Genomic DNA, 22425 nt, shown 5'->3' with positions numbered 1-22425 from the left:
ACTGGGCAGGTGCCACTGTCAATTTGTCAAGCAAAGCCACACATGTAGCAGAATGCTGATTGGAAAGAGTATGTTTTAATGTTTTTCCTGCAGCTAACCTTCTCTGGAGAAACAGAACTAGGCTGTTCAAAGCGTGTTTCTCTGTGCACTGCACTTCATCCAGGCTTTCTGTCTGTCAGGGTGAAGAGCAGAGTTTCAAAGAAGGACACTAAAGCACTTTGATTTGGAGATGAAACTGCCATTTATTAAGGCCAAGACTCTCATTTGCCGCAGTCAAAGTCTGTTTTATCTGCTGCAGTTGAAGTGCCTTCATGCCCTTTTAAATAAATGTTAAACACCATACATATTAATAAGAGCACACACTGACCCAAAGCGTACTATGTTTATGTTAAGGGTGCAATGTGCTGAATTGTAACATCAAGAATTATTCAATTTCCAGACATGACTGTAGTATTGAATATCACTATCAGACTGGCAGCATCTACTGGGCTTTTTTTATCCTCATTTTACAGATTTGTGAAAAATAGGTTATTTCCCAGTGGAGTTAAATCTAACTAAATCTGCTGGATTGATTTATAATATTGTTGTGAGGCACAAAATCAAGAATCCCTTTAATAAAGAAACACTGTGGAAGAAGATAAGCAACACCAGGCGGCAGTGAATCTCATGGGAATAATAACATGAGTGTACACAGGCACAGGCTTTTAAACATTTCAACCATTTTTTCCTATATCAAATTTGGTTAAAAGTGACAGATTTTAGGCGACCCATGTACTGAGGCTGAGTCCTTGTTGCAGCAGCCCAGGGTTCAAATCCAACCTGCAGCCCTTTATGCATGTCATCCCCACTCTCTCTGTGCCACTTTCCTGTCCATCTTCAGCTGTCTCTATCATAAAGGCAATAAAAGCCCCCCCAAAAAAGTGACACATTTTGAAATAAACATATTCTAAATTTTAGGCAACAAATAATAAAAATTACAATAATTACAATAAGACTAAGGTTGGTGTTATTTCACATTTCTCTTATTGTAAGCAAATTCCATTAAAGGGCCAGTGTGTAGGATTTAGTGGCAGCAGTACAGATTTCAACTCACTTCCATCCTCCCCTTCCAAGCATGTAGGAGAAACGGTGGCTGTGAAATTCACAAAAAGCAAGAACAGCCCTATCTTGAGGCAGTGTTTGGTTTGTTCGTACTGGGCTACTGTAGAAACATGGAGGTTCAACATGAAGGCCTTCATATTAGGCAACCCATAGCGTCGGCAGATTTTAAAAAAGCTCATTCTGAGGTAACAAAAACAAGATTCTTATTTTTAGGTGATTTCAAATGGAGCAAAGCCTGCGAGCTAGTTCAGGCAGTCAACTCGAGCTGCACTGATATACACACATGACATGCCTTATTCCATAATCACTAACCAAGCGCACCCTTCCAATCTGGCGGTCTATTTAAACTGCACAATTTCCCAGCTCTCAATGCTGCTGTTGCCCTGCATCCGTATTGCTGCTGCTGCTCTGTAAGCCCCACCACCACCCCAGCATCCACCTGTAGGCTCCAACTGGGGGTTAAGGTATCTGCGCATCACTCCCCAATATCTCTATGTAAACATATCTGTGGGGAGTGATGAGGTCGGAGCCTAGACGCCAAAATCTAAATATGCTTTACTGCTAATAAATATAATAATTAATAAACATTTCAAACTTGAGTTGGCTGACTGAATTAATGAAGTAAAAAGTGCCATTATTGGGGTTTAATTGCAGCTGCAAATTAATAAACATTTGGTTTTGGGTTAGTATTTCTGGTCGCAGGACTGAGTAGTATGTAGTTCCAGCCCTGGGGTAAACATGAAGTGGGTGAGAAGGGCTTAGAGAGAGACGGTTGGTAAACTAGTTTAAGGAAGCAGTTTCATGAAAGAAAAGATCATCACATCAAACTGGTTTTGTATCATGAATCCTTTACTCATATCCTGAAAGAAAATAGGACTTAGTGTGCAGTGAAGAAATAGAGTAAATAAATACAGTTTCTCAGAGATACACAATTTGCTTGACGCTCAGGATTTTATTTTCAGGACCTATACTTGAGAGGAGCAAAAATACAGGCAGGCCTCAATGCTGGACATACAATCAAAGGGTCTGACTGGATAGAAACGACAACGGGAAAAGAAAAAACATTGCAGCTACGAGAAGACAGAAAAAAACACGATCACATCTTCACAGAAAGTATATGGTCTGATCCTCTCTGGGATGGTTTGTCAGTAAATTGTACTTCGTTTTAAGATGTACGGCCTCCGGGACTTGGTGGTGTGCGTTGCTTGCCTCTTCAGAATGTAGGGCGATTTTCGTTTCAGCGGATTGTCACTGTTCTCCTCTAAATATTCAAGAGAGTCATTGAGTAGCTGTTAGGGGCAGAGAGAGACACAGCGGCGTGTGAGTGTCACACGAGGAGGAGGAAAATGGCAGGCAAACACATGTATTGTTGCTGAGTGGCAGGGTAATACCAGTGTAGCTGTGATTAAACGAGTGCTTCTGCTCTGTGCTTCCATGCATAGTAAAACAGGTGCTAATCTGCACTGTGTTAAGATGAAAAAAAAAAAAAAGGCTGTTGTGTAAGGAGCTGAGAGGTGAAAGGAAAATGATGGAGGGAAGGAAGGAAGAGACAAGGAGGAGGGGGGTTTAATGAGGTGTGTTTACTGTGAGAGAGGATGGATGGGTTTTCATGAGTTGTGAATGAGATTTAGAGTAAGCCTGTATGTATGAGCCTGTGTCTATGTGAGTGTGTGTATGTGTGTTTTTATATTGGCCAAGGCATGCTGTTATTGGCTTTACTAGCTTATTTATAAATACAATTTAATGACACTGGTCTGTATTTAGCTACTTTATTTTTTTTCTGTACTACATTTGAACCAGAATCTGTTTCCTTCTAAAATTATTTCAAAGGGAAAACTCTTTCCCTCTTCCATACTCGGTACTCTCATACATCTCTCACAAGTTGTTTTGCAGACATTCAGTATGAGATAAGCTCATAAAATGTTGCTGCTGTTGGATACAAAATTGAACTAAGCTATAGCTATAGTCTTGTTAAATTGGATTATTATATATATTTGACATTTAAAAAGGGATATCTTTATTTATAGAGCAGCATGTAGTTTAATGTTGTCATTTAACTAATCTGAGACAATGGGAATCTATTAAAAAGATTGAACTTTTTATCTTCCATTTTAACACATCCACAATTTAAACCACCGATGGGTGACTTATGATCAAATGTTTCACTTAAACAGTTAAAGATAATACACATAAATTTGAATATACATGTCACACATAAATACACACCACTACTACTGTCAAGGATAAGACAATAAAGTTATTTATAAAATTAAATCTCTATAGCTGCATCAATAAAATACACATTAAATACACTTACAAGTAAAGGACTTCTTCCACCACTGTGTGTGTGTGTGTGTGTGTGTGTGTGTGTGTGTGTGTGTGTGTGTGTGTGTGTGTGTCTCACCCTCTCCTCCCGACTCTGCAGCGCTCGGCAGATATGTTGCAGGTTGTACAGCTCTTCCAGCAGCCCTCGGCTCCCCTCCCTCGGCTCGCCATCCTCCTCCTCCTCGCCACTCCACGCCTCCTGCCTCAGGCCGCTCACCATCCTGCACAGGTTGGTCAGTGACACACGCCAGTAGGGGGCACTCTGCTTATTCTGTTTCATCTGCAAAGAGGGGACAAGTTTGAAAAGGGTTAGGTTTCAAATTGAATTCAGGAAATTATCGTTTTTCCAAATTCGAAACTTGGCAATAAATTAGATCCTCGCTGTGGAGGGTTGACTTAATTCAGGTTTTGGTCAGCGTTATGAACTGACGTGAAGTAAAAACCGATTTTAAATTTGATGGTCTATTGTATTTCTCTATTCAACATTCAGCCTTTCTGCACAAAATGAAATTTGGTATTTTTTTCCTTGGTCATCAATGTGTTGCTTTGAGCATTAAATGTAGCGTAAAGAACCCCTGAATGGTAAGTTTACAAAGTGATGCAGTACAGTGTCTGTAATTCAGCCTTCCATATGTACAGATTGTAGAGATAATTCTTATGTCGGAGAAATCGTCTTTCATGATGTAGCCATGTATCTCAGTATCTTCAAAATTATCTTTGTCTCGTGTCCCAGTTCTGAATCTCACTCATCATGAATAAATGTGTTCAGTTTTGTCTTTTATATATCAATTAACAATACTGATTTGAATTTAGGCTATGAAAGGACTAATCCTCCCATAGCTTAAGTTTTATAAACAGATGCAGTGGCTCAGCCTGCCTTAATGAGCTGCTAACCCACCACAATGCATTTCATTTGCTGCATTTAAGTGCTGTGCTCTAAATGGCATTTTGGAGGTTTTCCACACTCAGAACAATTTTATTTGCTGTTATTTACAGCTGAAGCAATAAAAACTTTGGCAGGTCCCTTTAAAAGGCACAGAGGATGCTGTGTTTGAGATTTCCACTTTATATTGTGAGCACTGATGCAGACTGCCACATATTAAGAAAGACAGCAGTTAAGATATATGTGTACTATTGCCTAAACATTCTTAGGCACCAGACACCCAGAGTGATATTTCAGTCACATCTAACCTCATCAAGCTGCAGCCTTTTGTGTTATAATCTAGTCTGAGTGCTTTAAGATGGTGGAGGGACCCGGGGGGCCCCTTGTCCGTGGGTCGGCAAACTCAGACATGCTGCCACAGAGACCATTGGGTGTCACTGAGGATGATGGAGAGATTCAGAGGGCGAGGGGATATTGGCGCTTTTAAGGTATTGTAAATGGCCACAAGCCCTAAGACTCACATTGTTTATGAGCAGCAGAGGAATATATATAGTCTCCTCTGATGTTGTAAAGACAGTAGCCATGTCAAATACAGGTTCCTTTTGTATGCCGGGGGGCAGGGGGAGACATGTAATAAAAGCTGTAGAGACATCAAGAGAACAACACACCAGGGACAAGACATAAGTAGCTACTGACATTTTGAAATAATTCATGCATTAAAGATTTCTGTGGTTTTCATTTTGTTTTAAATTAACTTTGTGAGTGGGGCCAGGTGTAGTTTTAATTGTGCTAAAAGGTCACATGAAGAATTGTTCCTCATGTGGCTTCATCAGAAGTCCCTGCCGTAATGCAAGTGAAATCAATATCTTCAAGGAGTGGGATGAAGAGTTGATGCAGTGGTCCAGTATTCAAACTATTCCCAGTGGGGGACAACTGAATTTTCTGTCAGAGACTGGCTTGGTGAGTGCAACATTAAGCCACTACAGCCAAATCAAGTCATGCTGTTTTTATGAGATCTTTTATGTGACATTTTAGAAAATCTCCTCAACGTCTTCACAACAAGCGACTTAAAATTACCCCAAAGCTCAATCTACACTCCAAAATGCAAAACAAATGAGAGGGAGTAGAAGGGTCAATGCCAAATCCGCCAAGCTAACAGATGAACCCTGGCTGTGCTATAATGCAATCATGTTCAAAAGAGAAATAAGAGCCAGAGAGGAAATCTACCTCCTGCGTCTAATCAGATAAAAAGAAGAGTACAAGCAGCTCAATCAATTTAGTTGTCGCCTCAAAAAAGTTCCTGTATATTGTTAAAATTAGATAGAGAGCCACAAGAATCTTTTGAAAATACTGTGCTCCCCAGGCTCGTGAGCACTCTGTCATCCGGGCAAGTTATTATTACAATCATCACCCTTGAGCAACCTCTGAGCATCAGCAGCAATGAATCACATGGCTGATTTGTCTCCGTCACGTCTCCATACGAGCAGCAGGGTTATTTATCAGAGAGACAGAGAGGTAAAAGATGTGTCGTTATGATGCTGTCATGTCCATCTGAATCCTATTAGGCTCGGCCATCTGTCTCCTCGTACCTCCAGTTCCACTTTCACCAACTTCATCTCTCAGCTTTGCCTTGCTTTGAGCTCACACCACCAGATGAATGTGTTAAAAATAATAAAGTTACAACCAGTTGTGTAGTGCAGGTTATACGCAGGTATATGGATTAGACCTTTTTTTTACCCACTTCTAAATCCCCACTGATGTGCATCATTCAGTGGTGGTCTGCGAGTTGAATTTGTTTTCTGTGGATGGAGTAGAGAATCAGGAATATTTACACTCAAAATGCATCATTATGTAGTTGTCTCACCCATCTGTGCGTCAGTATTGATGCAAAATCGGCACCTCTACTGTGGCTAATGTTAATTTCATATTAATTCTTACTCCCTGAAGTCAAGCAGCAGAAGTTAAGTGACAATGTGCAAATACTACTGGCCCATTTTTGTGTGAGCTAAATACGCAAGAGTAGTCTTACATGTCACCGTTTATAACACAACGTGTTTATCCTTTGCTGGACAGGCCGCTTTAAAAAAATAATTGTGGGCATATATTAAAAAGAAAATCTACTTCTCTAGACACTACTATGCTATTGGTTACAACTAAATAACTTCCCTCAGCCTAAGATCTTATTTTCTTTTCATCTCAAAGGACATGGCCATGACTGCAGGAACTGGAATGGGTTGATTATACTGATTTTGCTCTGCACATAAAAAAAAACTTAAATTTACTTTCCAATCAAAACAAGGCCATTCCAAATATAAGTTAAAAAGCCTCTTAGAATAAATTATTTATCTCCCACTCAGCATGAACGCAAGCAAAAGGTGAAGCCATGACTGAAGCATAGATCCAGATTTCATGAAAGAACACCTGGGCAGTCTGTGTGTTGGGTCAGCTGAAAGATGTGAAGGGTAACTAACGGACCGGGTGGGTTGTAGCTTTTTGGACTCTCGGTCTCTGATGTCACAGGTGCAAAGAGAGACCCCATACCTTAGAAGTGAAGAGACTGCTGAGAAGCTCCTCTTCTAGCGCTCGCTGGTCCTGGTTGATGTCTGTGAGTAAGAAGAGAAATAGGAATATAACCTTTAAGCAAATCTAATCAAGAGTTAAGTGAATCCTTAGTGATTCGCTGCATAAGAAAGACATTTGAGCTGTTTCATCCTCTCTGTGAGCTCGGAAGAGTTTGCAGCATTTATATCTCAAGCACTGTTTGATGACACCCCACAACAGGCATTCAACAGGTGACACACTACTGACGTACGGGGTACGAAGTGTGTCCTGAGAGTGAAACAAAACACTTTTTTCCTAATAAAGCCATGTCAATTCAACACATTTTTAAAACAGTATACAAAGTTATTTCTCAGCATGAACAAATTGTTCCATCTTACAGTTCAATTTGACTCCTCCATGGCTCGCTGGACCAAAAGTGACTTTATCTAACTAATTCCATGTACATAGACATAGGATTTAAAAGCATTGAGTTTAGCTTGTATTTAATCCGAAATAAATTAATGTTTCAAAATAGAAAATAACAAATAAATATGATTTACTCAGCGGTGAGTAATTTAAGTAATTAAGTAATTAAAGCTAATTTTGTACAAACATGGGTTCAAATGGGTTCTAAAACATTTAAAAGAGGCATCTCTGGATCATTGAGGAAAAGGGGTTTACAACAGCCTGAAAGAGAAATCCTGAAGCACTAAGTAAGCAATTTGTGTAGAAAATCATCTTAAAGAAATATATATATATTTTACTTAGAGTTTACCTGAGTTTAAAAGTTACCACCTTAAGAATGAATCATTTTGGCAGCCATGGCATTTCAGTATTCAATCCAGGAACTCAAACTCAGACAATCATAATGTTATGAAGAAGCTTTTGAGTGCAAAATATTATTTTAGAAACGGAAATATTCCCATGATTCAGAATATTGAGTTACCTTTTTGGTGATATACAATAACACCAAAATGATGCACCTGTTGTGTGCTAGAGAAATAGCTGGACCTGTTCCATACTCTGCTTGAATGCCATGGCTTTTCCCCTATTTTGTTACTGTGAAAGATAACAATAAATAAATAAATAATATCATAACATAATGCATAAATTCAAAACCTGTTGAAAGAGCCCCAGTGCTTACCTGTGCAAAGTCCACCACATGTGAAACAGAGGAGAAGCATACATGCCAGCTGTGCCTGCATCTTGGTGAGAAATTAAACAAAAACAAAAAATCCCACACTGAAGAAATCACCTGAGGAGGAATCTAGTCCATAAGGTTAGGGGTCAGACACAGACAGCTAAAGAGGCTGCAGAGGGAATCTGTATATGCTACTGCTTCTTCTTCTTCTTCCTCCTCTTCTTCTTCTCTTCCAGCCTCAAAAAAGCTTCCCCTGCCTTGCAGTTTTCTGGTTGGTTGTGAAGTGCAGTGGGCTCCATTCCCTCAGTTTATAAGAGCCAATGATCCCCCCCACCCCACCCCCTCCTCTCCTCATCTCCACACCCACCTTCCCACCTACTTACACAGCCCCCCTTCATCCATCTCTCTTCCCTCTTGTCACCGTGTCATCGTTTCATCAGACGTCACTGTGGCATCACAAGGCGAAAGTGTTTTGCGTCAAGGTTTGGTAAATTTGGTTATTTCACCTCATGAATGCACACAGAGGTTTCTTATCCGCTTCTCCCAGTGATCGGGCTGTAGGGGTGATGTGCGAGTGTGGGAGGATGCACGACAAAGATTCAAGCTGTGCACCATCACATCTTTTAAAACCAACAGGTGACTGTCTAGACTTACAAACCCAATAAGTGCCCGCTAAAGATATGAATCAAACTGATGTTGACATGTGACATAAAAAGTGGCTGGCTGCATTTATTATTTTCTTTCACATGAACTATTATGAAAAATATACATCATTAATTAAAGATCCAGTGGGTAACATTTAAGGTGATCCATGGGCAGAAATGGAATATAATATGCATAACTATGTTTTCATTAGTGTATAATCACTTAAATATAGGAATCGTTGTGTTTTTGTTACCTTAAAATTAGCCATTTATATCTACAAACACCACAGTGTTGCCTTCATGTTTCTAGCCCAGAAAGGGCAAACCAAACACTGTCTTTAGTTAAGGGTATTTTAATTTTTATGCACGTTTCGCTGCCACCAAAGTTTCTCCTTCGCACTTGGAAGAAGAGGGTGAAGCGAGGAAATTGCACATCTGTAATTACACCACTAAATCCTACACACTGGATCTTCAAATGAATAGTTCCTAAAAATATCAGATGGAAGCAAATTATGCATTAAGTATCACAGAAGCAAGAGAGGCCCAGCGGGGTGGCAAGTGATTGCATCAGGGGGGCTGTCACCCCCTTGGCAACGCCGCAGTCTAAAAAAGTTATTTTTCTTCAATTAAAGTCATCCTTGACATAAACTTACTTGCTTTTAAGATACTCCTAAATTTGAAAATGGATGAAGATTTTGTCTACATACAATAATATCACAACAGCAACTTCCCTACATAGTCCATTATGTGTTTCAAGGTTCGCTGTAGCCACGATTTGGACTTCATGTGAATGAAAATGAATAGCATAAATGTTAACAAATGAAATACAAGTAGCATCCCCACTGGCAGTAAACTTTGCCAGTACATAATTTAGTCACTTCCTGATTTGACTGTTTATAAAATTACAAATCTTTGGCTTTAAAGGCCAAACATAATTAATTAGTGCATTTCAGCATTTAACTGTTCTAAGTACAAACATCTCTAGCTGTTTTTCATTCCCAAACACATAACAAAAGTAGCCTTGGGTTCCTTGAACTGTAACAATATAAAAAAAGTGACTGGATATTTCTTATGACAAACATTGCATGGACAATGTGGTACACCATCACATGAAATCCACTTTTATTTAAGTCACAAAGTAAGTATAGTCATGTCAGTATATATGAATCAGCCTTAGCCTCAGTTGTCCATAGTCACACTAATTGGTCCCCACAGAGAATGATATCCTTTTAATATAGAGTAAATATCCCAGTTGGAACAGCAAGCACAGTCGTGTTAAAGAGTGGAGTTAAAGCAGGCTGAATTCCTCTCATGTCTGAATTTCATCTTTGTCACATGAATCCAGCAGGGAGAGCCAGTTACCAAACCCCTGGAGGTTAAATTTCCAGCTTCATGTCCTACACTGCAGCTCAGGAAGACTCTAATCATATTTTTAGATTACTTTACAAATATATCCACTGGCTTCCTGTTCAAGTTTGAAATTTGAACTGCAATGAAAAGTAAGATGTACAGTTGTGCTCATTGGTTTTGTTTATGTTTACTGTACAATATTTAACGACCTGTTTTGTTTTGTTTTTGTTTTGTTTTTTTACGTTTCACTGAACACTGTGACTTTGTTTGAATTGCCACACGCATTTACTTTTATCTTTTATCATTTCTCTGTGGTTTCTCAGGTTGTTCAGGCAGGTGGAAGGGGGCAGAGTTTCACCAGTACTCCTCAGTATAGTCTGAGAAACACCTCCCTCCGCTTGTCGGATGGGGCGGACAAAGTTGCAGTCGGGACACCCCTTAACTTTTTTAACACTCCACAAAGTGTCCGACGTTCTGCCATGCTGGGACTGTAACACATTTCGGATCGCTGCTCGGTTTCGTTTCGCCCCTGAGTCATGGCTCCGTTTGGGAAAAACTTCCTGAAAGCTCGACTGAAAAACAGGTAATTTGATGACTGAGGTTTTGTTGACGGGAACCCTGTGTATGTGTGAGTGTGTCTTTTCCCCGAGTTCGGCTATTGGAAAACGCTGGGTTGAACTGTGGAAGAGTGACAATTACGCACAACGCATTGCGCATCGGATTTATGAGTAAGCTGCGCAAGGGGCAAAGTTGGCTAAATTATTAATGCAGTTTTGTTATTACATCCTTTACTTTACCAGTAATATTAGAGAGATATTGCAAGCTACTGTCCAAATGCAAAGTCAGAATATATTAACAGGTGATACCGTGAGACATAAAACATACCTTTAAGTAAGTAAATTGAACCGTAGGATACCTTTAAGAACCAAAGGGACACAATATAAATTTCTTTGTAAAATATGTATTTTTTAACCCTTCCATTATTGTTTTAAACCAACATCAGCTGTCTTGCATGTGTGTGTGTGTGTGTGTGTGTGTGTGTGTGTTGGGCATCTTTAACGTTTGAAAAACTTTTTCCCCACATACTTAAAATCTCATTAAATCACTGATGTAAGAAGCATAATCTTGCTTGTAGTTGTGAGTTGTTATTATATGGAAAGTATGAGTAAAATATGCCCTTTAATAGGTGTTCTCTCATTCCTGTCAAAGAACACTGTACTGTACATTAACTGTACTTCATCACCATCACCTGCTCTGTAATTAATGCAAAGTTGTTGTTTTTGATATACATTTTAGTCCTTCTTACTATAGATTGAGAGGAATCCTGTCATCAACGCTTGTATAATTTGCCTCAGCAATTTCCTTGAGTGGCTAGCTTGGCCTTTTGATGTGCTCCTTGCTGCAGCTGAGATCCAGCCTTAGCTTTGAAAAGGTGGGAAAATTAGATTCACTGAGCCACAAACTGAGCTCTGTTATTGGTACAGATATTCTATTTGGATAGCTGGATAGTAGACTGTTGTTGTGCAGGGTTGGTAAACAGAGTTTCTCTTTTGGAGTATCTAGGTCATGATCCAATCCTTGTCAGGGTGCAGACAGGATTCAAGTTGCCAAGACCAGGATCAGGAAGGTTTTAACTGTGGGTACGGAACTATTTTCATTAGCTTTACTCATTAAGACTCTCATTTAACACCAAACTTAGCGGAAAGGGTTTGGATTAAGTTCAGAAATAAAAGAGGCTTTTATACTAAATTACTGTAAAAACTCTTTGACAGTGGCACCAGCAGCAAAATGGATGTACTTTCACATCACACGCACAGCCGAGATGAATTATCTTTGATAACTTCAAACAGTCTGACTGAGGCTGTCTCCAGTGGATGTCTTATTTTTTTCATGTTGTGTGGTAATTGCCATTGCGGCACCTATAATTACCTCAAGTGTTTAGATCTGTAGATATGTCAAACGCTTGATTTCATAGACTCGCTTTTACTCGCGCTGACACATTGAGCTGGATGTTTGCTCAAGAGTGACAAGATGAAGCTGATGTGGAGTTGCAGTCAGTAGAACCATCAAACCTGACACAAACTTTCAGGATAAAACTTTAATGTGTTGTTAATTACAGCTGACAACACTTGTTGTAACACTCTTTACCATCAAAGGATCACAGTGCATCATCAGGGAGTCCTTTGTGTCGTACTTGTCCTATAGTGAAAGAGCACATGCAGGCCTCAAAGGGTTTGAAATGTAATCGTTGCCAGACAGTGACATATGTTACCAAAGCAATGTAGTGGCCACCTCCACTTAATCTTGCTCTTAGCCACAATACAGCATGACTGCATTGTGCACAGGACCAATTAGCAGCTGAAATTGTTGGTTAACACAAATTAGCAGGCCACAGAATACAATAAAATCATTCAGTTGTGTTAAAAAGAGAATAAGTCATTTATTTTCACTGAGCAAAAGCTTATTTGGTGATTCACAGACCTGCTAGAGCGGTGGGTAAGAAGGGTGGGTGGTTTCAGAGGCGAAGGGACGCGAAGGGAAGGGTGTGTGTTGTGTCTTTGCTCACAGATGCCTATCACAGAGGGAGTCATCCCAGATATCAACATATCCAGATAGAAAAGTGATGTTATTTCCTCCCCAATCCCTCATCCTCTTTTAGATAAGAGTAAGAGGAAGTGTCTCCTGTTCAGCATCCAGGGTCTCTCTGCTACAGTCTGTGTACCCTTAATTCAATGTTGGTCATTTGTTTTAACTTTAGTTGAATGGTATGATGGCCCTCTATGGTTCCATACATTCTATGACAGACAGGGCGGATGAAACATTTTCCAGCATTATGGGTAAATTACGAGCTGTGTGGTGGTCCGCCTGAAAACAGAGCTGCTTTAATTAGATGAAAAGAATGCATTAGCATTTCCTGAACGGAGTTTTATGGCCTGATGTTATTAACATTTACTATATGGGAAACAATGCAAAGGTCATGTGTCTGTAATGTGATGTGCCATACCCTACAGCAGACACTCAGATTTCTTTTAACTGATTTTAAAGGGTTGGTTCACTCAAATATCAAAACAAGAAAACATTTTCTTACTTAGCTTTTGTTTAGTTTGCATAGTTTGTAACAAAGACACAGAGCGAGATATCATGTCTACATTTTTTGCCACACTTCTACTAACTATTGGATTGATGCCATTGAACAACTTTGGTTATCAACTGGCTTTTCCTCTGGTGCCACTATAACATTCATGTTTTTAAATTATATGTCTCAGACTGGAGACATTGTCATTAAATTTAACACGAACACACAGGTGTGAGATGTTTCCTGCCAGGGTGAAACTTTCCATATATCCATCATTAAGTCAAATTTTATATTTGTCCAATACTATGGTATATAAATTATACAAATACCTGCAAGAACAATGCAATTTGAATTAGCCTCAGCCACATTTTGTGTTTATTTTTTACTTATAAGTATAATGTAATTGTATAAATGTATTTTTTCTTTGCTGTGAGCACCATAAACAAATGCCTATTTACTATCATTGTGTTGGGGTGGCAGCAGTAATCTCAGATATTGATATCTTAAAATGTGGGCAATAAAACCATAAGCATCTACCCTCTGGCTATCACTAGAGGTAAACAAGTTCCCATCAAGAATGATTTACAGTGTAATTCAGGTTTTACTGCATTTCGAGCACGGGTTTATTTTTTAGTTGAAAGAGCAAACCTATCATTTTATCACCACCAGACTAATCTGAAAGTTATTTAATTTTTCATTCGATAGCAAGAAAATCAGAACCTGATGACAGCAGTGGCTACAGGATATATTTGCTGTATATGCTATCACAGCTTTGTTTCTGCTGGGAATATTCGCATCACCTTATCATATCTATTGATCTGAGAAAACACGCTGACACCAGAGAGCTATAATTCTGTCATTTGTTATGACTTGTTCAAACCACCAGCATGCAGTCCTCTGTGGTAACTTGTAGCTTGCAAATTTATGACACAGAGGGAGTTGTTAATGTCTACAAGGTTGTCATTACGAGTATTACAATGGATAAGAGCCATGCCACCCCATGGAGCTGTAATCGGCCCACGTAGAAACGTGCGTAAAACTGCTGAAAATTCATACAATTTAAATTTGGTTTCCTCCCACTGGGTATCTCAGCTTTTAAGTTCAAACCGCGGTCAAGCAGGTTTGCTCAGGTTTCTTGGGTTCACTCAAGTGTGAAATGTTGAGGTCTAACCCGTCCTGTGTTATTCATTGCACAGCATCCATCCTCACTATGACAAGAACTTTGTATTTAAATATTTCTATTAATCATCCCACACACACACACACACTTATTCTGTTGGCACATTTCCAATCAGAATGTTTGAGTTTATCACAATATCAGTGTCATTTATCGGCCAATGCTGTGACCTATGAGGGTACCCCCATTTGTTGCGTCTGGAACCGCAGCCAAATCCCAAGCTATGAATATCAAATGGCTCCCTGAGTGACAGCCCTTATGAACATATTAACTGCGATGCAGTCGGCCCAATGGTGTGTGCAGTATTTGTGTTTGTCCTGGCAGGGAGTTGACAAGAGAGAGTTATGGGTTTTGGACTGATGCCACTATCAAAATGTTTGTCCTCAGAAAATAAGGAATTTGACTTTCAATCTACAACAGTTCAAAGTAAAAAAAAATACTCCAGTATCTCTTTTGTAATCCAATTTTCTTCATTTAATTTGTCTCGGTGGCAGTTATGTGAATCATTGTTCCATTAAGGAGGTGCTAAGACTTGCAGAATAGTACGTTATGACAGTTTCTTTGATTGATATATCACAGTAAGCTGTTGTTGTTACCACTTGCTCCTCGTACAGGTGCCACTGGGCCTAAATTCCCATTTTCTTTTATTTGTAGTAATAATATTTTTCTTTACTCACAGTCAGCTACTTAGCATTCTTAAAAATCATAAATCATTGACATGATACTGGTCTCCAGAGCAGTTTAGCATCTGAGAAATGTTTACATACTTCAACATGGACATCAGTTTATTTTTGATATTGCTAGATATTTTTTTCCAGGCAGTTGAAATGTGGATATTGCTGCCAGTCATAGATTTGTCAACACTTCATTCACATTTGAGTCGAGTTAAAAACAGACCACGGTGATCAGTATGGAATCCATTTTTCCCCTTCCTCCCTCTGTCCATTGAACTGTGGTGGCAGGATGTTGTCGGAGCATGGTGATTGTAGCCCAGGACAAATACAGGTGTTTCCCTGCCTTGCTGTACCCTCTTCCTGTACAGCTGAGGGCTTGGGTCGCCCTCTCTGAAATACCCAATTGTCTGTAGTGTGTTTATTCATCTGTATGTTCATATATGACCATAGAGACGATTGTCACATGTTTAAACCAGTGCTAGTATTTGTAGGAAATATCACATCATATTAAAAAGCTGTTTAGTGCAGTTATAGTGCCCTGATCCTGTTCTTCTTTTCTTTCTTTTCCCTATATCCCGTCTTCCCTCCTTTCCTGATTTTTTGCCTCTTCTTTCATCCATCCTTCCACCCACATATTACAGTGAGGTACAACTATTTAAGCCTTGTCAAAGACGTTGTGGTCGTTGTCTTTGATTGCCGGAGGCGTGCTGGATTTGTTTGGCCTGCACATAGCTCAGGTATTTGCTTTTCCCCCGGTTGTCTCTAAGGGTCTCCATAACCATTAACCAGCTTCTTGCATTGTTGCATACGTATCGCATTCCTGAGACCTTATTCACCACCAGTTTACACAATGCTTCAGTTGTATGTTTTCATGCTGTGTGGGAACCAAAACATAGTGGTATCAGACTGTAAAAACAGCAAACTGCAAGATAATGCAGCATTTTCAAGTTCTCCTGTTTGAATAATTCTTACACATCTCACTTGTGTTAGTATGCAGGTAGTATCTGTGTCATCTTTAGAGGATGTGTGTTTTTATCCACCCACCCTTGTGATGATCAGAGATTAATGCTAGCCACAGTCAAGGTTATCTCCTCAGATAAAGACCGCTGCTACATGAAGCAAGGTTCAGATCTTAAACCATTACTACATTCCAAGGCGATTAACAACTTTTACATTTGATAGCCAGACTGAACACCTATAGTATTTGATTTTAATCAGGTTCTTTTGTAAATATACCGTAGATAAGGCTATTTTACACTAATCATTGAATGTAACTGAACTGAAATGAAAAATGGAAGATAGGGCATATAGAATAGATATATATTGTTTAAACACCATTTTGGCTTGTGGTTTCTGTCCACTTATGTCAGATAATGTGAACAAGTCTCTTGCTGACCTACAGCTAAAGTCCTTCAATGATGTCATTAGAGATTCAGTTTTGTGGACAGTAGAAACTTGACATTAACCAGGATTACAAGCACATTATTCTGATATATTGCTGTTAACAGTGTAATGAATTATTGCCTGTTTGGTTGCAAAACCACAGGCCAACATTCCTTTCGACCTCTACAATCAGTCTGCAGTTGAGTGTTGAAGGTGGAGCTCCAGTTTTTGTCTCTTTGTGATATTGTATGGATAATATTTCTCTGGTTTCTTTGAGATTCAACTGTCTGTAATTACAGGAGGATTATATATCGCTTATTTTTTGCCTTCACTGTAGGCTTTAACTTTAACTATGAGTCATTTACTGAGACAGAAACTTGGCAGTCACCTACAGTACATCATAGTTAACCTAATTTATCAAATGAATAGCAGAATACATTTTATCTTTCATATAAGTGATTACACGATACATCATTCTTTATCTTGAAATCAAATTGAAATGTCTGACAATGTTATCTACTTATTTGATTACTTGTTCATATTGTGGACGTCTGCATTGCCGGTGCCTATCATTTAATGACTGGATATTAGGTCCTGGATATTACCGGTGGTCCATTAAGCACATAAAAAATGGATATCATCGGTCCATCAGAGGTCAATTTTTGAGCAAGTTTTACGGTCCAGACAAAAAGGTAATGAGGGCCTTGGGGTTAAATAGCTTAGAACCAAACCATTAAGTGATCATCTCTGATGACTAAGACGATGAGTAACAGTCTAATAGAATCAAGCCAGGGAGCACAAAATGAGTGAATGTAGTTTTCTGCTCACTGACCTAATGGAAAACCATCAAAGTAGGATGTATTTGAGAAAATATACTACTTAGAATAGCGGAATGACTCCAACAGCATGAGTGGGAGACTGTCTTTGTTGTACTTCAAAATGCAGCTCTGTAACTGCTGATGTAAAGAAGCTTGTGAAGCATTTGAACATAACTTTTTCTAAACATGGTTCTTTGACCAAGGTTAAGGTGAAGTCATGGATAAAGTGTTTTTTTCGTTGGGGTGTCCGGGTGGCCTAGTTGTTCAAGACACTGATCATGTAATCTAAACATCCCTGGTTCATGCCTGACCAGGGACCTTTGTTGCATGGCCTCCCTCCTCCCTCATTTCCTGTCACCTCTCTACTGTCTGCTGTCTAAAGAAAGGTCAATGAGACAAAGAGTCTACAGGCACACTACTGCCCGAGTAGGACTGTGCCCAGGCACAGTTCTGCTGTCAGGTAAATGCAAATGTGAGCATGCTAACATGCTTACAATGACTCTGCTAACATGCTGGTGTTCAGCAGGTATAATGTTTACCATGTTCACCATAGTGAGTTTAGCTTAGTTTAGCTTGTTTGCTGGCTAACGCCCAGGCTGATGGGAATGTCAGCAGCCATTTACTCATAAACCCAAGTATTGGACAAATTCAAATTTTGACCTGATGATCACAGTAGATGAAACACAGTCTAAAAAATGTGCAATTGTCTCACTTTACACAAGATTGATGACTTATGTGTTTTTACGGATATCTGATGTTGTTGTATCCAAACGGTTCCAAAGATACCAAAAATGCTTGTCTGAATTTGGGTAAAATGTGTAGAAAATGATGCACAAATCATGGAGTCTTGGGTTTTAATATTGTACTCAATGTAAACATCATAGAGCTTTAGACACAATACTGTCAGACAGTGTAGCATGAACTTTAACAACTTTAAAGCTACTTAAGGGGAAACCTGTATGTTAAGGGGTTAAGACTCTTATTATGTTTCATCCCAAAGCCACAATTACTGTATAAGCTTTTTTTTCTCTCTCTCTTTTCTAGGACAAAGGATGCCGAGCCTGTGGTTGGAAAAGAGATTCAGGTTACTGTCTGCAACGAGGAGAAAGTTGTTTGTGGGGTAACAAAACACACAACATGTGCAGATATGATTCAGGCATTACTAGATGATCACAAGTCAATCCCAGAGAGCAAGCGACTCCTGCATGGGGAAACCAAAGATTTCTGTCTTGTTGAGCGGTGGAAGGGTTTTGAGAGAGCCTTGCCTCCTCTCACCAGAATCCTGAGACTCTGGTATGCTTGGGGGGACCAGAGACCCTTCATCCAGTTTATTCTAGTCAAAACCAGTGATTTTGTGAGTCAGCCTGCCAAAAAGGGTGGAAAGGCCAAGGGGGCCAAGCCAAAGCGATGGGATCACAGTCGCACTCAGTACACCCAGTCTGTGCCTGTGGAGAGGCAAAAGCGCATGGTGAAGAAAGCTTTCCGGAAGCTGGAAAAGCTTCACAAGGAGAGCAAGAGCTCCTCAGGTTCTGACGAGATCGATGGGATGGTGCAGCTTATTCTCAACCAGGACCACACCATCAGAGAGCAAATCCAACACATGAGGGACCTGGATCTGGAGATCGAGCGGTTTGATCTGAGAGAGAAGGAAGCTGAGTCTGAGAGTCCACTGGCTCAGGGTTGCGATCAAGGTTTGGAGATGCACAGCAACGAGCAGCTGCAGGAGTACCTGTATACCAGCGATGGAGTCGAACAGCTTGAACTGCAGGTTCAGAGGCACCAGGAGCTCATCCTCCAGCTGTCCCAGGATATTGATGCTGAGCTGAGGCGGGCCAACTTCCCTCTCAGCCAATATGAGAACAGTGAACAGGAAGGAGCCACTGCTGCTTCCTGGATCCCCTTGGAGACGGACAAATCGCTCTATACTTCTGAACTCGAGAGGTTGGAAGAGGAACTGAAGCACAGCCTCTTTACTGGTTTGTCCCTGCACAACCAAGCTGCAGAAATAGACAAGCAGTTGAAGTACTATGATGCTACGCTGGTCTCCAAAGATCAGGAGTGCTGGCAGCTGGCTGCCCACCTGAGCTCATTGAAAATTGGGGATGGAGAAGAAGAGGAGCAGTCCAATCCTGTCCCTCTGCAAAGTGAGACCCAGTGCAGCATCTCACAGACAGTGAAACTCAAACACAGCCTGTCCCCTCTAGACATTACAGACACAGACTCAGACACTGGGATTAGCTCCACACACAGTCAAGACTCTCTGTCACCATGTCTCGACTTCCCTCCCCCACTGGACACAGACGTTTGAACAACCCCGCTGACCCTGCAATTTGATGTTCTGTATGCGCTAGCCCTAGTCTGTGCCTGTCATGTGTCTTATCACTACATTTAAGGTTAAAGACCAAAGCATCAGCTTTTCTGAAAGATAAATCCCTTGCAATCTTTTATGCAGCAAGAAGGTCATTTAACTAAAACTGAAACAATCAGTTGATCATCAGCCATTATTTTTTTAGTCATTCTTCATACAAAAATGCCAAACATTCTTTTGTTTCAGCTTTTCAAATGTAAGGTTTTGCTTTGTTATATATGATATATATCTGGGTTTTAGACTGTTGGTAAACAAAAACAGCACTGTGAGGATTTTTCCTTGGCCTCCTCGCAGTTCCCATTATAATAAAATTATAGTGGATAATGGAAATTACAGCATATTTTCTAATATTTTGTAGAAAGAAAAATATTAATCCATTAACAGATTGATCAATAATGTAATTAATTGTTTTTGCAAAGTTTTTTAAAGTATTTCCTCGACAGTAAAAGATTTTATCTTAAAGTAAGCACCTCCTGTCTCAATTTGTACATTTACCAAAATTAAAAGAATATATCATCAGAAATATTTATCAATTTATATATCTACAATGTTATTTTGAAATAGGTTTTAAAAAAATTCATTTTGCTCAATGAACAAGATTTTTTTAAATCCAGATGAACAGTAATCTTAAATGTTTCTGAAATACCTTCAAAACTAGTTGCAAGTGTTTTTAAATAACCTTTTGGGTTTCTCAAAGGAAGTGGATGCTCAAGTGTAATGATAATATATGCAAAGCACAAAACTAGAGACATGTAAGCACCAATTACAGTCCATCACTGTTTATGACGGCTGGGTTTCCTGATTTTTTCAAGTGTATATTTTTGCCCACAAAAAAAGCAATGAATATTTTCCTAGCACAACCATGTCTAAGGTGTAGGCTTAGTTACTTAAAAGTGTTTTGTTTTGTTTCATTTCTTAATAATGGTGAATGTATGCTTCTTTCCCGTCTTAAAGTTCTCAAGCTATTTATGAAGCTGCACTTCTTTGTACACACTTATAAGTCTATTAACAATGTTTTATATTAAAACAAATAGCTAACTGTGTTGGATGTAGAATTTAAGCTTTGTTAAAAAAAATTACATTCCTCCTGACTACACTGTAAATATTCTGCTGTAACCACTGTAAATGATTGTTCTTATGACACAGGCACAATTTGTAAAGACAATTTGATATGAAAAAAAAACGGAGAGAAAAACATATTTATTTATCATTTAATTGTATTTTACAGATGAGATTTTATTATAACTGTTTCCCCTTTGAGGCTCATCCTTCACTGATCTCATCAAACATATCATATTCAGGGCCAAAGTAACACGAATAGCCTGGCTATATCTGTGTAAACCATTCTTTTAAAAAAAAACCTATGATAAGTAAAAAAAAAAAGAAGTAAAATGTGCATTACAATCTTCATAATAAACACTAATACTGTTAATGTCACAGAGTAATGACTCCGTTGTTGAGTGTGTTGGAGCCAGGCATTGAGAATTGAATTATGTCTTCCAAATTGGTAAATACGGCTTTGCAACAGTGCTACTGTTCTAGAAGGTGTTAATGCTAAAACCACAAGGAAGAAACAACTCGAGGTGCAAAGTAACTTGACTTTTATAGATTCCTCAAAGCTCTGAGTCACCAGAGAGAAATGACACAGCTAGTACAGAGCCCCCTTCCAGTCACTGCAGCATATAATCAGACTAGATGGTCGCCAGGCAAGCACAAACAACAGCGAGCACTCTCCTCTTGTCAAGGTACTGCTGACAGACTAACACTTTGTACTCGGGGCAGAGTGGGGCTGGCTGCTGGAAAAGCAGAGGATATCTATTTCACACACTAATTGCTTAACCCCAGCACCCCCCTCCTGCACCGCTTCAAGCCACTAAGTAACTCCACCAAGCATGAAAGGCCTGAGATCTTACATTGTGAACAATCTTGCACCGGTGCCTCACACTTGTTGATGGAACGGGGGTTTATTATGGTACTTATAGCTTGTTCTGTTTCACCAACAGGCATGCAACAAAGTGGAATGAAAGGGCATTTTGTGGAATTTATATTCTAATGCAAATCAGACCTGTCTTGAGAGTTGGTCGAAATGTTAAGGGCAGGAAAGTTGAATAACTGAGTCTGTTATTCAACCAAAAGCCAGGTGGATGCAGAGGGTTCTGTTTCAATTGAAACAATCTTTATTCAAAGTTTAGGCCATCTGGGAGCATTTGGTGCATTTCTATTTATTTTATTATTTCCAGCCTGATAAAAAAAAACAGTTGAATAAAAGTTTTTAATATTGGTTTTGTCTAAGAGTGTTTAAACATTATTCTTTTATAAACCTTTTATCTTTAAAAAACACCTCAAGGACCCCTTAAATTCACTGCATGTAGAGGAGACAAACTCTGTTCACCTCATTTTATTGGCAGACATGTTGAGGCACCTGTCATTCTAAATGGCAGTAAATAATGAAAAGAACTGATTTTGGCTCTGGTCTTTTTAAGAGTAAGGTCCTCCCTGTTCTTTTTCTTATATTAGTGGTTGTTAAGATGGCTGAGGCACCAAAGAAGCTGAACAAAGCACAGGGTGTATATTTCCAATCCTTGGCAGATTGTAAAAGCCTCAGAAACAGTGCCGAGAGAGGACAATAAAATTCTCCACCATTCAGTATTACAGTCTTTGGAATAGTCTCGGTCTTTAAATGAAAACCATTTTTCCCCCAGATTGTTTCTTTAAACATACTTTGGCCCCAAAATAATTTATAGGATTCGCATTATTTTTATATATATAACAAAAATAGAGGGGAAGCTGGTGCTTCCTTTCTGCAGTGTGACTTCACTTCCTAGTTTCAGGGAGTCTCTAGGCTCAGGCAATGTTTACCTCTTCTCCCTGCCACAGATCAGCAATTCAAAGACTTGCCAGCTCGCAAGTTTGCCGACAACAATAATTACACGGACCAAAATGA

General features: G+C 39.4%; 2 protein-coding genes across 2 annotated transcripts; one reads left to right on the top strand and one right to left on the bottom strand.

Moving 5' to 3' along the window:
- Positions 1–1929: 1929 nt before the first annotated feature.
- Positions 1930–8261, bottom strand: nts (neurotensin). Its single transcript, XM_051381859.1, has 4 exons — positions 7995–8261; positions 6851–6912; positions 3506–3706; positions 1930–2390 (listed from the first exon to the last, which is right to left on the bottom strand). The coding sequence occupies exons 1-4, from the start codon at positions 8053–8055 to the stop codon at positions 2247–2249; spliced, it is 468 nt and encodes a 155-aa protein (XP_051237819.1). The 5' UTR covers positions 8056–8261; the 3' UTR covers positions 1930–2246.
- Positions 8262–10386: 2125 nt separating this feature from the next.
- On the top strand, positions 10387–21762 carry rassf9 (Ras association domain family member 9). The gene is made up of 2 exons (XM_051382388.1): positions 10387–10568; positions 18158–21762. Exons 1-2 carry the CDS (start codon positions 10522–10524, stop codon positions 19419–19421), a joined length of 1311 nt encoding a protein of 436 aa, XP_051238348.1. The 5' UTR covers positions 10387–10521; the 3' UTR covers positions 19422–21762.
- The last annotated feature ends 663 nt before the right edge of the window (positions 21763–22425 follow it).

The sequence above is a fragment of the Dicentrarchus labrax genome, unplaced genomic scaffold, assembly GCF_905237075.1.
Source record: "Dicentrarchus labrax unplaced genomic scaffold, dlabrax2021, whole genome shotgun sequence".
In the NCBI taxonomy this organism is placed as follows: Eukaryota; Metazoa; Chordata; class Actinopteri; family Moronidae; genus Dicentrarchus; species Dicentrarchus labrax.
Note: the sequence above shows the minus strand (reverse complement) of the source record. Positions and strands in the feature narration are given on the sequence as shown.

Bases quoted from the DNA above. Each gene is read 5' to 3' on its own strand.
- nts (XM_051381859.1), bottom strand. From the start codon at position 8,055: ATGCAGGCACAGCTGGCATGTATGCTTCTCCTCTGTTTCACATGTGGT. The intron at 6,913-7,994 runs GTAAGCACTGGG...TCTTACTCACAG, and splicing joins ATGTGGTGGACTTTGCACAG to ACATCAACCAGGACCAGCGA. The intron at 3,707-6,850 runs GTATGGGGTCTC...CCCTCTTTGCAG, and splicing joins GCAGTCTCTTCACTTCTAAG to ATGAAACAGAATAAGCAGAG.
- rassf9 (XM_051382388.1), top strand. From the start codon at position 10,522: ATGGCTCCGTTTGGGAAAAACTTCCTGAAAGCTCGACTGAAAAACAG. The intron at 10,569-18,157 runs GTAATTTGATGA...TCTCTTTTCTAG, and splicing joins AAAGCTCGACTGAAAAACAG to GACAAAGGATGCCGAGCCTG.